At 44.0% G+C, this 15,221-nt stretch overlaps 1 protein-coding gene across 5 annotated transcripts in view; it reads right to left on the bottom strand.

Annotated features, from left to right (window-relative positions):
* Positions 1 to 15,221, bottom strand: part of LOC126526693 (nuclear distribution protein nudE-like 1) — a 463,503-nt gene that overhangs the window by 145,935 nt on the left and 302,347 nt on the right. For all 5 annotated transcript variants that reach the window (XM_050174557.3, XM_055068353.2, XM_050174556.3 and 2 more), the window contains exon 7: positions 6,897 to 7,097. In XM_050174557.3, the coding sequence (XP_050030514.1) occupies positions 6,897 to 7,097 (201 nt within the window). The remainder of the gene's footprint in view (positions 1 to 6,896; positions 7,098 to 15,221) is intronic.

Below are 15,221 nucleotides of genomic sequence, written 5' to 3'. Positions count from 1 at the left end.
GAACCACCGCTTGCGCTCACGAGTCACTTTGTCCCCAACTTCTTCGACTGCTGGCTCTGATGCCGGAGTTCTCATCTTGTGTAATCTGTTGCTTCAATAGACAAATTAAAGTTGAAGCAACAGATTACACAATATGGGAACTCCGGCATTTAAATAGACAAATTAAAGTTTAGAGAACTAATAAAACATACAAACCAAATGGCTGCACATTTTTGTTTTACTTCGCATCGCAGCAAGAGAGATGAACTACCACTGCATGTGCTTGCCCCCCTCATCGTGCAGTCGCATGTGCAGACAACGAAACTGTCATTTTCTACCATGTTCCAGTGCACGGTCATGCTCTGTAATCCGTTTGTGTCTACCTCAGTGTTCGTGTAGCACTGACAAACGCAGCAGCTTGCGTGCGATGCCGTCAGCGGAAGTGTGCAGTGCAGCAAAAAAGCGAGGGGAAAAAAAATTAAGGCAGGGCCCGTGACGTATGCGTCAAGCGATGCTCGAGCTCCAGTATGGACACAAGAACCATCTTGAAATACCATAAACACCTGCGCATAATACGAACTCGCATATAGTATGAGGTGAAATTTTTGGGATGCGAAATGGAAAAAAAATGTTTTATCCACGTATAATACGAGTTAGGAAAACTCGACGAAAACATTTATTTAAATTTCACTCGGCATTTTAGTCACCGTCTTCCTCAGTTGTGCTCTCTTCGGATAGTTCTTTGTTGGGCCTATCTTCTCAGAGGTACTCATCCTCTGTGCCATCGAGCGTGTTCGAGATGCCACGCTTCTTGAATGCGCAACACACAAGGTCCTCTGGTATGCTGGCCCATGCGTCCACGATCCCCTTGCATAGCGCGGCTGGCGAAGCCCGCTTCAGCCGCCCGGTCGGCGTCACTGCAGGCTCACCTAAGTGCATCCAATCTGCGCAACACTGCTTGCCTGCCTCCTTGAACGGCTCGTTCCCGCAAACGTCCAAAGGCTGCAGCTGAGACGTCATCCCACCTGGGATAACGACCTCTTCACCGAGTTGGCCAAATGGCAACAAAATGCGTCCAGCACGAGGATGGAAGGGAACGACAACAGTGCGCCGGGCCGCCTGCACCAGGCGGACTTTATCCAGTCGAGCACAAGATTCTCATTCATCCAGCCTTTCTCATGGCATCTCATGAGCACACAGCTCCTCACCTCTGTCTCACCTCCCAACGTTGTCTTGTGTTTGAACACAACATAGGGCAGAAGCTTGCGTCCGTCTGCCGTGCACAACCAACATGACGGTAACTTGCATTTTCTCGTTGCCAATGGACTGGACATAAACTTGTTTAGAGCCCTTTTCGTGCACGGTGAAGGGCGATGGCATGTCTAGATAAACCGGCGTTTAGTCAGCATTGCCGATTTGTCTTGGCTGGAAGTTCTTGGACTTGCACAGCGAAATAATGTGGCACTGGAAAGCCACAACCAGCTCTTCGAACGATTCGGGCAGTTTTTACGAAATCCAAGTTGGGTGGCGTAAGGAAAAACCAGCACGGCCCATGTAGCGATAAATCCAGTGCTTGCTCGCTTTCAAGACGGAGCTCGGTAGCCCTGTTTCTCGTGCAAGCTCCTTAGCTTTTGCCTGCATGAGCTCCACATTCACAGCTAGATGCGCGGCTCGCTCTTGGCGTACAAACTCTGTCAGGGCGAGTTCGATTTCTGGAAATGTCCCACTTTACGGGCTGCAAAAGCTTCTTCGCGTTCCGCTGCACGCGAAAAGGGCTTCCTTCTGTCAACACCATCTGCGAATGCTTCCCTCATTCACGCCAAGCTGCCTACTAGCCACACTGTTGCCGATGTCCTTTGCGGCTAAAATAACCTTTCTCTTGAAAGCAGCCGAGTACTGTTTTCGTGGTCCAGACATCTTGGTCCTTCAATGTCGAATAAAAAAGATGCACTTCGCGAAGCGTGATTCGCATATGTGCTGTCACGGTGGGCACTCAACAATAAAGAAACGATGCTGTAGTCACGCAGCAATCACGAAACCAAAACTTCTAGCCTAAATTCCTGACTGAAATTTTCGTTCGGAACTGCATATAGTACGAGGTGAAAATCTGAGATACACTAATAATAGGAAAAAAAACCTCGTATTATATGCGGGTTCTTACGGTAGCCTGCAAAGGGACGGTACAACAGAAAAGACGACGAACACAGGTGCTTTCTGTTGTGCTGTTCCATTGCGTGCTAATTCAAGATGGTTCTCATTTCAAAATACCAACTAGCCTAACATTTTTTTAAGGTATGGGAGAACACAGGGAAGGAATTTCGCTTACGAAGGCTAGACGGGGCAAGTGAAGAGACTGTCTCACTTGGCAGTGGTGCTCACCTCCTGAAATCATGGGTTCGCAGCACTCAAATATTTCTATCTCGGCCATTATTAACCAATTTGATAAATTCTTGTGGCAGAACGCTCCCTAGAGGGTATGTAACAGCTTCCAGCGTATAATTTATTTATTTATTTATTCGGTATACCTACATCGCCTGTACAGCATTATCGTAGGGGGTTAAAATACTGGTGGTCACAATGGAAACATATTCAGCAACATCAAAAGAATACATCAGTAAATACAACATAGTTTAAGCACTGAAATTCGCAAAAGCGGAAGAAAAACTAACAAAGTAAAAAACAAAGTGAGTAACAAAGTAACTAACTAACAAAAACAGTAGCGTATGTGCAGAGATGAATAACAGAACAATCAAAGAATATGGCTCTCAACAGCATTTCCAAAACTAGAAGCTGCCATCACTTCATTAGGAAGCTCATTCCAATCGTTAATCATGTTAGGAAAAAATGAATACTTAAACACATTGGTACGGCACTGATAAGCTCTAATTTTGTTAGCGTGGTCTCTCCTAGATGAAACGTAATGCGGCTCCTTGATGAACAGTGTTTTGTCGATACCAGTTTTACTTTTATATATATTATAAAGGAATTTCAATCTTAGGATTTTGCTGTGTGAAGAAAGTTTTCCAACCCAACCCTTCCAGTATTCCGGATCCTCTGATAGTAAAATTATAATTTCCTGTTGCGAAGCGTGCTGCTTGCTTTTGGACGCGTTCTATTTTTTCTGTGAGGTTTTAGTGTATGGATCCCAGATAATGCATGCATATTCTAGAATAGGCCTGACGTTTGTTAAATACAAGGTTGCCTTCAGTGATGAAGGAGAATGCTTAACATTTCGTCAGAAAAAGTGAAGAAGACGGTAAGCTTTCGCGCTAACTGAGTTAACATGATCAGTCCAGTCAAGCGTTTCGGAAAACGTAACTCCGAGGTACTTAACATCCTTAGCGGTACTGAGTGCAATATTATTTACGCAATAGAAACTGGGGAATTTTTTCTTTTTCTTTGTAAACTGCACATGGTAGCATTTACCAGTATTCAGTCATCTGCCACCGCTTGCACCAGATAGATACTTTTTCAAGGTCGTCCTGTAAGACGGACATATCGGCATAACATTTCACTGTACGATGCCGACGCAGTCGTCGGCATACAGTCTAACTGTTGATTTAAGGCCTACTAGTAAATCATTAATATAAACAAGTAACAAAAGTGGCCCAAGCACAGAGCCTTGAGGCACTCCCGATAGCACGTGCATTGGAGCCGATGTTACCCCATTAAGAACAACTTGCTGTTTGCGCAGGTGTAAATAATCCTTTATCCAGCCGAGAATATGTTCAGGAATGCCTAGGAATGATAATTTTAAGCAAAGTAGATTGTGCGGGACGACATCAAATGCTTTCCGCAGATCAAGAAAGAGTGCATCTATTTGTTCACCATGGTCCAGGCCCAGTGCAATGTTGCGAGTGAATTCGGCTAGTTGTGTCACGCATGAAAAACCAGAGTGGAACCCATGCTGAGCCGAAGTGAAAAAGTTATTTGTTTGAAAATGCTTCATCAGATTAGAGTACAAGACATGTTCGAGAGTCTTACAGCAAACGGAAGTTAAAGATATCGGCCTGTAATTGCCTACGTGTTCACCCTCTTTAAATATCGGAGTCACGTTGACTGTGTTCCAATCTTCGGGCAGCTTTTGATTATCTAGTGACTTATTGAATAATATTACTAAGAAAGGCGGTATCTGTCTCGAACAGTGTTTCAAAACATGATTAGAAATTCCATCGGGTCCATGAGCTGAATGCAGGTTTAGATTAAACAACAAAGCCTCCACTCCTTTCTTGCTCAAGGCAATGTTTTCCATTTCCGGTAATCGTGTCGGTGTGTAAGAAATAGCAATGCTACATGGCTTTGTAAAAACTGAATGAAAATACTTGTTAAATACTTCGGCTTTTCTTCTGTGTTCTTTAATTAGGTTACCATCATTTGTGACGGCCGGGATGCCAGTGTCATCCTTCTTGTTGCTCTTGATATACTGCCAGACCTCTTTCGGATTCGTTTTTAGTTTATCTGCTAAGGCTTGTAGAATTGAAGGTTGCGAAGGATGCATATCGTTTTTAAGTCTTGTGCTGATATCCTTTAGCTTTTTGTACATGCTTGGATTTTTTGTTTTGCAATATATTTTGTAAGTTTGGGATTTTTTCTGAATTGATGAATGTAAACCCTAATCCAGGGTTTATCCTTGTGGCGCTTAGTCGAAACCACTTTAGACGGAACAAAATCTGAGGTCAATGAAAGCAGTTTATCTCTGAATATGACCCACAAACTGTCGATGCTACTAAATGAACTGTAACGCACAAATACTATAGGCAGAAAATCATTTAACTCATTAGAAATAGCCTCATAATTACCCCTTTAATAAAAGAATACGTTTCTCGGCCGCATTTTGGTAAATTCTATTTTTCTGCAACGAATAGTGCCTGCAACTACTTCATGATCACTAATCCCTGGTAGAGGTGCAATGAAGTCTATGATATCTTTCTGTTTACTAAAAACCAAGTCTAACACATTTCCGTCTGTACATCCAAAACGAGTAGGAAGATCAACGAACTGGAAGAGCCCATAGGTTATTATTAGCTCGCAAAATGCAGACTGAAGCAATGACCTATTATTCTGTACAGGACATAGGTCACGCCATTCAACATCTCGCATGTTAAAATCACCACCAAGAATTATTGTTTCAGATGACAGGACTGAGAGTGACCTTGAAAGGCTGACAAATGGTTCAACAGTGTTCAAATTTGGTGGTATGTAGAAAGAACTGACAATAAGGGTGTTTCCATCTGAAAAGCAAGCTTGCACCATACAGACTCTGAGGTATCGTCAGCTGGAAGAAATGGTGCACTTTCAATTGTGTCCTGAACTAGAACAAACGCCCCCCCTCCCCGCGCATTTTGGTCCTTTCTATATGTAGCATATTCTGATGGAAATACCTCAGAATCCGCAATGTCAGAGTCTAGCCAGGATTCAGTGGCGATAACAATGTCAGGCTCTGATATTGATAGAAGGCCTGCAAAATCATTAGTTTTATTCTTCAGGCTTCGATAGTTTACGACAATAAAAGAAAGTTGTTCGGCTCTATTTCTAGTAAATCGGGAAGAAGGCTGTGTTGCTTGCTATGGCGCACATTCTCGAACAGAACCACTAGAGCCATCAAAAATGTATGTTTTCCCACCCGTGACCAGCTTGTTATACCTAAGCGTGTACTTCGTTTTCCGTTCCCGTGCATATGCGAGCAGAGAATTTCTTGCCTGACGAACATGTTTAGAATAATCTTCGCTTATTGACAAGTTAGTTCCCTTAAGCTTAGAGGCAGCGGTCAAGACCCTTTGGTTATCTTTGAAAGCAGTGAACTTCCCAATTACAGGCATTTTTTTGTTAACTGCATGTCTACCAATTCTGTGTGCTCTCCGAATAGCGGAGGGGTTAATTTCTAGTTCGAGATTGTCTGCACAAAGCGAAATCACCTTGGACTCGGACTCGTTCCATGTTTCTTTTTCGGTGTCACCCAAACCAAAGAAAACTAAATTATTTCTACGTGACCTGTTTTCAATATCATCTTGTTTTGCTAATACATTGTGCACAGTATCAGCCAGATTAGTGTTGTGTGCCCGCAAACCTTCCCTTCCATTGCCCTTGGTCAGAACTTCAACCTTTTTTGTCATCTGCTCAACTTGCTCATGCAGTGTTTTCTGCTGCGACCTCAAAACTTCAAGCTCTGCGAGTATCTTCTCTTGGCCCTCTAGTAGTTTTGGTAGGCATTCTATTGCCTTTAATAGTTCATGTTCCGCGTTTTCCGAAAAAAACTGAAATTTGCTATGTGGCCTGGTTAGAAGCCTTTTAGTAAGAGCAGACTGTACTGAACTGGATGGAATTCCAGCAGAATGTTGTTTATGCTTTGTGCCATTGCACTGCAAGAGGCACAAATGCCAACCAATTTTTTATATAGCGTACTGATTGTGGGGAGAGAGTGCAGTAAACTGGAAAGAGAAATGTGCGAAGCATTTCACATCAAAAAGTTGGGTACGCATATATGTGTGAGTGAACCTTCGGTCCATATCAATGATAAAGAACTTCAATTTTTAAATCTATCATGTTAATCCAGTTGTAGCTGGCCTTGTTAGGAAGGGATGCGACTAGGCTTTTTGTGTGTGTCTTTGTCAATCTTCGACGATAAACCTTGTTATTGTTATTGGTTTTCTACGCACGCGTGGCAGAGATTTGTGGAATATACTTGCAATAAACTTCAGTTGTAAGTCCAGTGCTGTCCTGTCCGCTTCTTTTACTTGTGCACGCGTCCGTACTTGCTGGAATCCCGTGTACATTCACCATGCCATCAACTGGCCCAACAAACCACACTACTGAGTCATTTATATGTTTGCCCACCATTGGGGAGGACTAAATGGACGTCAAGGCAGATGGTCACGTGCTCAACTCAAGAGCTCAAGAAAGCCAGCACGCTTTCTCACCTCTGGCTGCCCCATCCGTGGCAAGCCGGTTGGAGTCAGCTATCCCTGGGATGCAGCTGCTTGCTTGGGCCCTGGGTGGGATCAGAGGGGCGCATCCCATGGACTCCCGGCGCTGCACCAGTGGCGATGGAGCGTCGGGAACAAAGGATGTCGTCTGCTCCTTGTGCACGCTCTGCTGGATCATCAGCTCTTGCTTCAGGTCTGCGGCAATAGCAGCCACTTATAGCTATGAGGAACACGAGTGGACACAAAACTGCATGCAGCATGTGATAATGGCACAAAAATGCACAATGGTCACGATAGAAGACACAAAAAAACAAGTAGAAAAGAAAACACTGACAGATGGCTGCATTGCAAGGCTCCAAATTAAGGGGACTCGAAGGAGAAAATTACCCTTCCACAATATAACAAAATGCCACCTCTGCCGAGGGAGGAGGAGGCTTGGTAAGATGCACAAACAATAAATTGGTGACAACACTGCCTTGAACTTTCCGCACCAGCTCACTGTGATGTCAGGGATTGCGACGTCATCTAGTAAAAGGTTTACAATAAAGGCAAACTACATTCGATTCTAAAACGGCCAAAGAGTGAACTTAGCAAGCTTAAGGAATTGAGCCACACAGGCATAAATACGAAAAAATATTTTGAAACCAATGACATCACACTAAATACCTGTGACAGGGTTTTAGCGCAGAATTCACAAAATGAAGCTTCAAGGTTTTTCTCTTCTAATGATCAAACTGTCAATGTGAAATTAACAAAAACAGAAGGAATACTTAATCAGTTTAGGTTTCTCCTCAGTGTCCCTTCAATGAAAGCAACAGGTTAACATCAAGCAGTATTAGGATTAGTTAAACTGAGAATGATTTGGGGAAACTAATCCGATTCATTGACACATAACACTAATGGACAAAATGAAGCCCTTGGGTCATGAATGCGAAACACAGCAAGCTCTAGAGCATTGGACACCAAGTTAGAGCAGCAACTACAGTGCAGTTCCCTTGTGACGAAATGAAAACGAACGAAAATCCTATCGCTATAACCGATCAGCGCTATATCTAGATTGCCATAAAAGAAAGCTGCCAAACTTTGTAGCTCCAAGACCAAATTTGCCACTTGCAATAAAACATAGATGCTGCACAAAGTAGCCCATGAAAAATAAAATTTTACAGCACAGTTTACTTATAACATTAAGAATGAAAAAAAAAAAAGTTTTCTCAGAAGGGCTTGGGTAGTTGGTACGGATCATTCATATTTAACACAGCGGCAAAAAAACACGGACAAGGGAGGACACAGGACGAGCGCTGGACACAGGAACAGCTTTTTTGGCGCTGTTTTAAATACGAAAAAAAATGATTGTCATAACCAATCGTGACTGTATCTGGACTACCGTAAAGAAAAGCTGCTGAAGGTACCTTTGTAGCTCCGAGTCCAAATTTGCAACTTGGGCTAAAGCAGATAGTAAGCTGTGAAAAATAAAATGCTTACTTATACCTCTGAGCAACATGTCAAGTGTCAAGGTGTGACTGCATGCACGCCATTTTCAAACGATGGCGACGAGCGACGTATTTTGCCATCGCGGAGGGCGATCCATAACTGTCACTTGTCGCATCGGCAATTTTTGCTCAACCAGAAAATTTCGCTTGTCACTGGGAAGTCCATGTGGCTTATCAGGCTCATCTTATGCCGAGGACATAGTATCAATGCTGTCTTGTCGTTAATATTGAGACCGGTTGTTTGTTTTGATGTCGTTAGGCATGAGATCCCACCCAGAGCTGAAAAAGTGCTTTAAGTTTTGCTCACCGGATGGTGCCACGGCATTTCATGCTGGCGGCATGGAACAGATTTTCAGACGATGACAGCCTATTAAAGCTAGATGTATTACACCGTGGTTAAAACATTGACCTAGAGGTATGTTTGAGATTTCTTTCTAACTGCACGATAGTATCTATTCAAACAACTATGTAAATTTGTCGCTACTTTTGTCACTATATCACGTCTATGTGGTTGTTCCAGGCCGTGACACGACAGCGCAACAGGTTGTGCCTGTCGCGTGCTGAAATAGTCAGAGATCTACACTTGCTTTCATGGGAGTTTCAGGTTCACAATCATGCCGTGCATCAAGCCCAGCTGCTGCGTGAACTCTGACAGCAATAATTTAGCGTGCATGAAATCAATGAGCAACTCCATCAATGACAGTGCACTTTATGTGAACATATGAGTCGATGTCAAAGACTGTCAATCTTGTCATCACTGCCGCTGCTGTCGTTCCTCCATTGTACAATGCTGCCATCGATTGGCCCACCGAAGATCACTTTGTAGAACAAGGTACCCACTATCTGAACTCAGAAACTCCTCCACTGAAGCACCACCTGTCTCATAATCAATAGCGACATGCTCCGAGAGCTCAGTAATGTCAGCGGCTTCCACCGCGTTGTCACCCATGGGGGTTTCGCCTTAGCACACAAAGCCAACCTTTTCTGTTGATTGGCATGGCCACTGGTTCCAACCTTCATGATCGTGGCGTTACTGGTTTTCAGAACTGTCAATATCATTGACTGCATGAGCTTTCATTCCTTTGAGTCGTGCAAAATTTGCAGCTTCGTCTCGAGTGACACAGATTTGTGCTTTGTCAATACCATCATCGACTAACTGGGCTGTCCACTGCAACCGCTTCTTGGGGGCTGCTTCCGTGGCACATTTTCACTCTGAGTGAGAGAGATAGACAGAGAATGTAGAAAGAACGGACACCACTTCCACTCCTTGCCTTTCTTCTTTTTCTCTTCTCTGGATGCACGATCACGGACGACGCAAAGCAGCTGGCATCATCTTTTGGAGCGCTGCGTCAAATCACACCACCTCTGTGGCTTTCTCCATTGGTGCGCGGGTGGGATGCACTGCGTGCAATGGTGGCAGATACGAACTGGCGTAGGCAAACTTTTCACCCCCGTCTTGGCATCGTTCGTTATCAAAATAATTGACAGCTATTGTGTGCGTATGTTTCTTTTTTTAAGTAAACAGCTCCTATCATTATTTTCACAATTGTCTTGTAAACAATAAGATTGTGTTATTTTTATATATGTATTTCTTTACCATTTTCCCAAAGAAATAGCAGGTTTTATCAGGTTAGTTTTTCTCACGCTACTAACACAGTAAAATATTCATGCTTAGTATTCTTTTCAAGCTGTTGTGATATATACAGTATAGGTTGTACTTCTTTCCTTAGCAGCGAGCTAGCAGCAAGCTAGCAGCACCTCATGTCTGCCGTGACCTGCCCACAAGCAACTTGCACTTATGCAAGCACAATATGTGCAATAAGTTGTGAGCTGCTGAAATAAAGATGTATGTATGTATGTATGTAGGCATGCATGCACGCACGCATGCACGCACGTTTAGGGGGAACTTAATGCAAATGTCAAGCTCAGTCTGCATTAAAAATGCCGTCCAGAAGGCAACATTTTTATTATTGTATCCCATATGCAGTCATAACATAGCGGTATACATGTCCTTTTTCTCCTAGATCTAATGCATAATTAGATACTTTCGAGTCACCTCATCGTTAAAATATACATCATACGTCGTTATCATCAGCCTGTTTTATGTCCACTAAAGGATGAAGGCCTCTCCCTGCTATCTCCAATCACCCCTCTCCTGTGACAACCAATTCCAACTAGTGCCCACGAATTTCCTCATTTCATCGCCCCACCTAGTCTTCTGCCATCCTCGACTGCACTTCCCTTCTCTTGGCATCCATTCTGTAACCCTAATGGTGCGCCGGTTATCTAACCTGCGCATTACATGACCTGGTCAGCTCCATTTTTTCCTCTTAATGTCAATTAGAATATCTGTTATGCCCTTTCACACTCTGATCCAAACCGCTCTCTTTCTGTCTCCTAACGTTATGCCTAGCATTCTTCATTCCATTGCTCTTTGCACGGTCTTCTCAAGCTTCTCAACTTCTCAAGCTTCTGCGACATATGTAAGCACCAATAAAATGCCCCGATTGTACATCTTCCTTTTCAACAGCTTGGTTTGTCCTTTGCCAAGTTTTGTCCTCACTGTTTTCAGGCTGCGTCCATTCTTTACGGTTTCGTCAGCCTTTCTCACGTTATAATTTCAAATATCACTTACTTTCTCCTTGTTGGCCAGTCTTGACACTTCCGCAAATTATATCTTATCTCTTGAGTTGGACTCTTTCATTCTTTGTCGTTTCTTTATTAGGTCCTTGGTTCCTTGGGAGAGCTTGCCTACTGGTTGCCTTGGTGCTTTACCTCCCACTACAATTACTGCCTCCGAAGCCAGCCTAGTTAGTTTCATTCATTACCTCTATGTCATCTTCAGCTCTCTGTTCTAAGGCTGCATATGTGTTTGCAAGTAACAGCCTGAATTTGTCTGCTTTTACCCTTAATGCATTCAGGTTGGCCTGTTTCTTCTTGACCAATTTTACTCTTTCTCTTTTCAAACTGAAGAGAATCCTAGCCCTCATTAGCCTATGATCACTGCACTTTACTCTACCTATCTATGCTGGGATCGGCAGAAAGTATGAAATCAATTTCACTTGTTTTACCATTAGGGCTTTTCCAGGTCCACTTTTTGTTGCTACGCTCCCTGATGAAGGAGTTCATTGTTCCCAGCTTATTCCTTTCCGCAAATTCTACCAGCATCTCTCCTCTAGTGTTCCTAGAATCGACGCCGTAGTTGCCAATTGCTTGTTCACCAGCCAGCTTTTTCTGCACTTTCGCATTAAAATCACCCATTACTACGGTATACTGAGTTTGCAACTTTCTCATTGCTAATTCAACATCTTCATAAAACTGATCCACTTCATCATCATCGTGACTGGATGGAGCGTAGGCTTGTACTGCCTTTAATCTATACCTCCTATTAAGTTTGATTATGACTACTGCTACCCTCTCATTAATCCTGCTAGTAACAGCGCAAAATGTAGACACGAGACAAGAAGACACCACAAGCGCTGACTTTCAACAACGTTTATTACGAAAGAACCACGGCTTCTTATAACCATTGCCCACACGTGTCGCAGTCACATGATCGCACATCATGTGAAATATGCATTTTCTTTTTTGCACTCAAGATAGTGGTTGCATATGCAACAGCTCAAGTTCTTTATTTATCAGTAACAAGGACGGCGTGCTAACGCATTGGTCACGAAGTCTGGTAATCTCGGCTGCCTCAATTATCTCCCGGATCATCTGGTCATTGTGTTTTTTCAGCACTTTATAGCTTCTGAATTCTGTGGCGCAATCTTTTGAGGGGCAATCCCTGATATGGATGCCTAGATTCCTGTTAGCCTGCTCGACGCTAAGTTTGTGTTCCTTTAGTCTTTCATTTGTGCATCTCGAAGTTTGCCCTATATACCTTTTTCCACATTTCAGAGGTATTGAATACACCACGGCTTCTGTGCACTCCACAAAACGATTCTGGTGATTTATCGTGCACCCTTCCTGGTTTATCGGCTCTTCAGCATTGACGTGTTGGCAGAGGCTTTTTAGTTTTTTCGGGGCAGTAAGCACTACATTAACTCCAACTTTGCGCCCAATCTTGTTCAAGCGGTGAGATAAGTTGTGCGCGTATGGCAGGGCCACGGTCCGTCGCTTTTCTTTCATTTTTGGCTTCTCGCCACCTGGCTCGCCATGGGCACACTCGACTTTTAGGTTCTTGCTCATTTTTTCTGCAACGGACACAAGAAGGTCTTCATGTCTCGTCTCTTGTCTACATTTTGCACTGTTACTAGCAGGATGGAAAACCAACAAGCCCAAGCTGCTACTCTCATTAATGCTGTGGAATTTGTCAATGTTGCCCACTATGTCCTGTGGGTGATACGGGGGTTCTCCTCCGTACTCTTGGGACAAAGGAACGACAACACAGTAGTGCAAACAATCACAAGGGCATTTATTGCACCTTTCATAGATCAATGCCAGCTAGCCGAGTTGCTATCCACAAAACATGCCGATGGGCGCGCGACAAATCTAGAAGTCCGACTCACCGAGCGACCGGATAGCGAGCGAATATATTCGCCCCATGCTGGATCCCAACGCCTGGTCGTTCGCGTGTACGGTCACGCGAATGGTGGCACGTTCGAAGGCGGCCACGCGAGACAGTCTCGCAAAAGCATGGGACGGCGCCCGCGCGGACGTCCGCGCCCGCCGACGATCTCGAACCCAAGAGCCCGCGCCTTGTCTCTCGGCGCCCGAGTAACCCCGCCGCGGCGCGACACTCGCGCCATCTCTCGCACCGCGCTTGTACCACTCCGACCGCCGCGGACGCCAGGCCACGCGAGCCGTGCGGGAAAACAGCATATCAGGGGATGCGTGAGAGTCGCGCATCCCCACAGTCCTTATGAATTAGGAATCCTACCCCGTATTGCTTCTTGTCCGGGAGACCTCTATAGCAGAAGACATGGCCTGTATAAGTACTGAAGTATAAGTACAGAAGACAGTACTGTATAAGCCTCACGAGTTCTAATCTCACTAAGGCCAATGATATCCCAAATATCATTGCCTGATAGTTATCCCAAATATGCCTGATAGTTACTCAAAGAGTCCTGCTATGCTAGTTTCACTCGACAGAGTTCGGGTGTTAAAGGTTGCCAGGGTCAGTTTCCATTGACATAATGAGACAATACAATGATATAATATAATCATATAATATAATTATATGTGGTAACATTATTAGTGGACTGCACTGTAATGAGCTGAAAGAGCGCATGAGGAGAGATGCGAGGTGAAAGAGGCCAGGCGATTCACAGTAGTTCTGCAGGGCCTTTGCACTTGGCTCACTGATATAGGCAACAACGACACACGATGCTAGTAACACTGAATAGTTTCCCACCCATTAGCAATTTCCTGTCCGAACCTATTCCCATCGATAGCTTGTTATTGATGGTTTCAATTCCAAATTTTGTTGCGCTCGGGGCACTTTCGGACAGCTAGAGTCATCCAGCACATAAAAGAACTATTTTTCTATTTTCGCTCTTGTGTATATTTTTTTCACTGCGGGGGATTTTTAAAGCGCTTTGTAGTTGGGCATCACAAGCACTCGTAGATTCCGACACGACGTCAATGTCGCATAATGATGCCCTTCGGAAATGGCAAATTTCAATGGATTCCGATGAGTCTGCGTTACAATTTTTTGATGGTGGTAGCAACACAGACTCTGAAGATGATTTTGATTCATTGGACTTCAGCACAGATGGCGAAAGTGCATCAAATAGCCCTGGAACGTCAACAGATATCTGCTGGCACGTTTCATTTTCTACTCGGAGCGTTTTCGTCGCTGCCGTGCTCAGGTTTAAAGGTATCTGGTGTGTTTTGAAGGTCACAGTTCTTATCTGCAGGGTGTCAACGTCGTTTGAGCAGGACCACCTGCCAGTGGAGGTGCAGAGGTTGTAGTTTTGCACAAGAAGGCGGCCGGGAGTGGACCTCGGCATTGCGCAACTACTGCATTCTGCAGCGTTGCGCGGGGGTTCCTAAGAGTGGCCATGCAAGCACAACAGCCACTAGGGCTAACATTTTCCTTTGTATATAAAGAACAGAAAGTTATATTTACAAGATTGTTGTATATAGCCTTTTTGTTAAAAATGTAGATGTGAAATTTTTTTATGTTCTTTTGGTGCAAAGCAACATCAATGTTTTTACGGAGTTTTCGCTAGCGCTATTTAATAAATATTTTTTTTTTAAGGAATGGTTAATGTAGCAAGTATGTGACGCCCCCTCGGGCATAATCTTGGTTCGCCCGCCAAGCTCGGTGGCCTGCTAAAGCTCGGCAGGCAACATTGGTCACCGCACCACAAGGAACAGCGACGAGCACGGCTGCTCGCCGGTCAGTCATCGTTCAGCACCACCACGCTGCGGAGCGTCCGTCTAACGGAGGGTGCCAGAAGCCCTTCCTTGTTCACGACCCGGGGTGGATCGTGACAGTTAATAAATGTTTGCTTGAAAATAATACCATCAGAAAGTACATTCGTTTTTCTACAAATCCATATCATACATTCTAATATCAAGCATTTGCTGTAGCAGTAAAAATTTTTTTCACGACTACCCAAAACTACCTACTCTCATGCACAGAAATATGTTAATTAACCAAAAGGGAGCTGAAATCACTTCATTATATTTATTGTACTTAGTGCAACAAATGTATGCCTTCGTGATGAACACTGCCCACCTGGCCATATCGATGAGGTGTAGTGGGTTACCAGCGGTAGAAGAAAAAAGGAAATGGGTTGGAGTGCATACGACCAAGTCATGACCGGCAGCTTATCGCTATCCTTGAAAATTAAAGTGTACAATCACTACATTCTACTCG

Source organism: Dermacentor andersoni, chromosome 8 (assembly GCF_023375885.2).
Source record: "Dermacentor andersoni chromosome 8, qqDerAnde1_hic_scaffold, whole genome shotgun sequence".
NCBI classification, from domain to species: domain Eukaryota; kingdom Metazoa; phylum Arthropoda; class Arachnida; order Ixodida; family Ixodidae; genus Dermacentor; species Dermacentor andersoni.
Note: the sequence above shows the minus strand (reverse complement) of the source record. Positions and strands in the feature narration are given on the sequence as shown.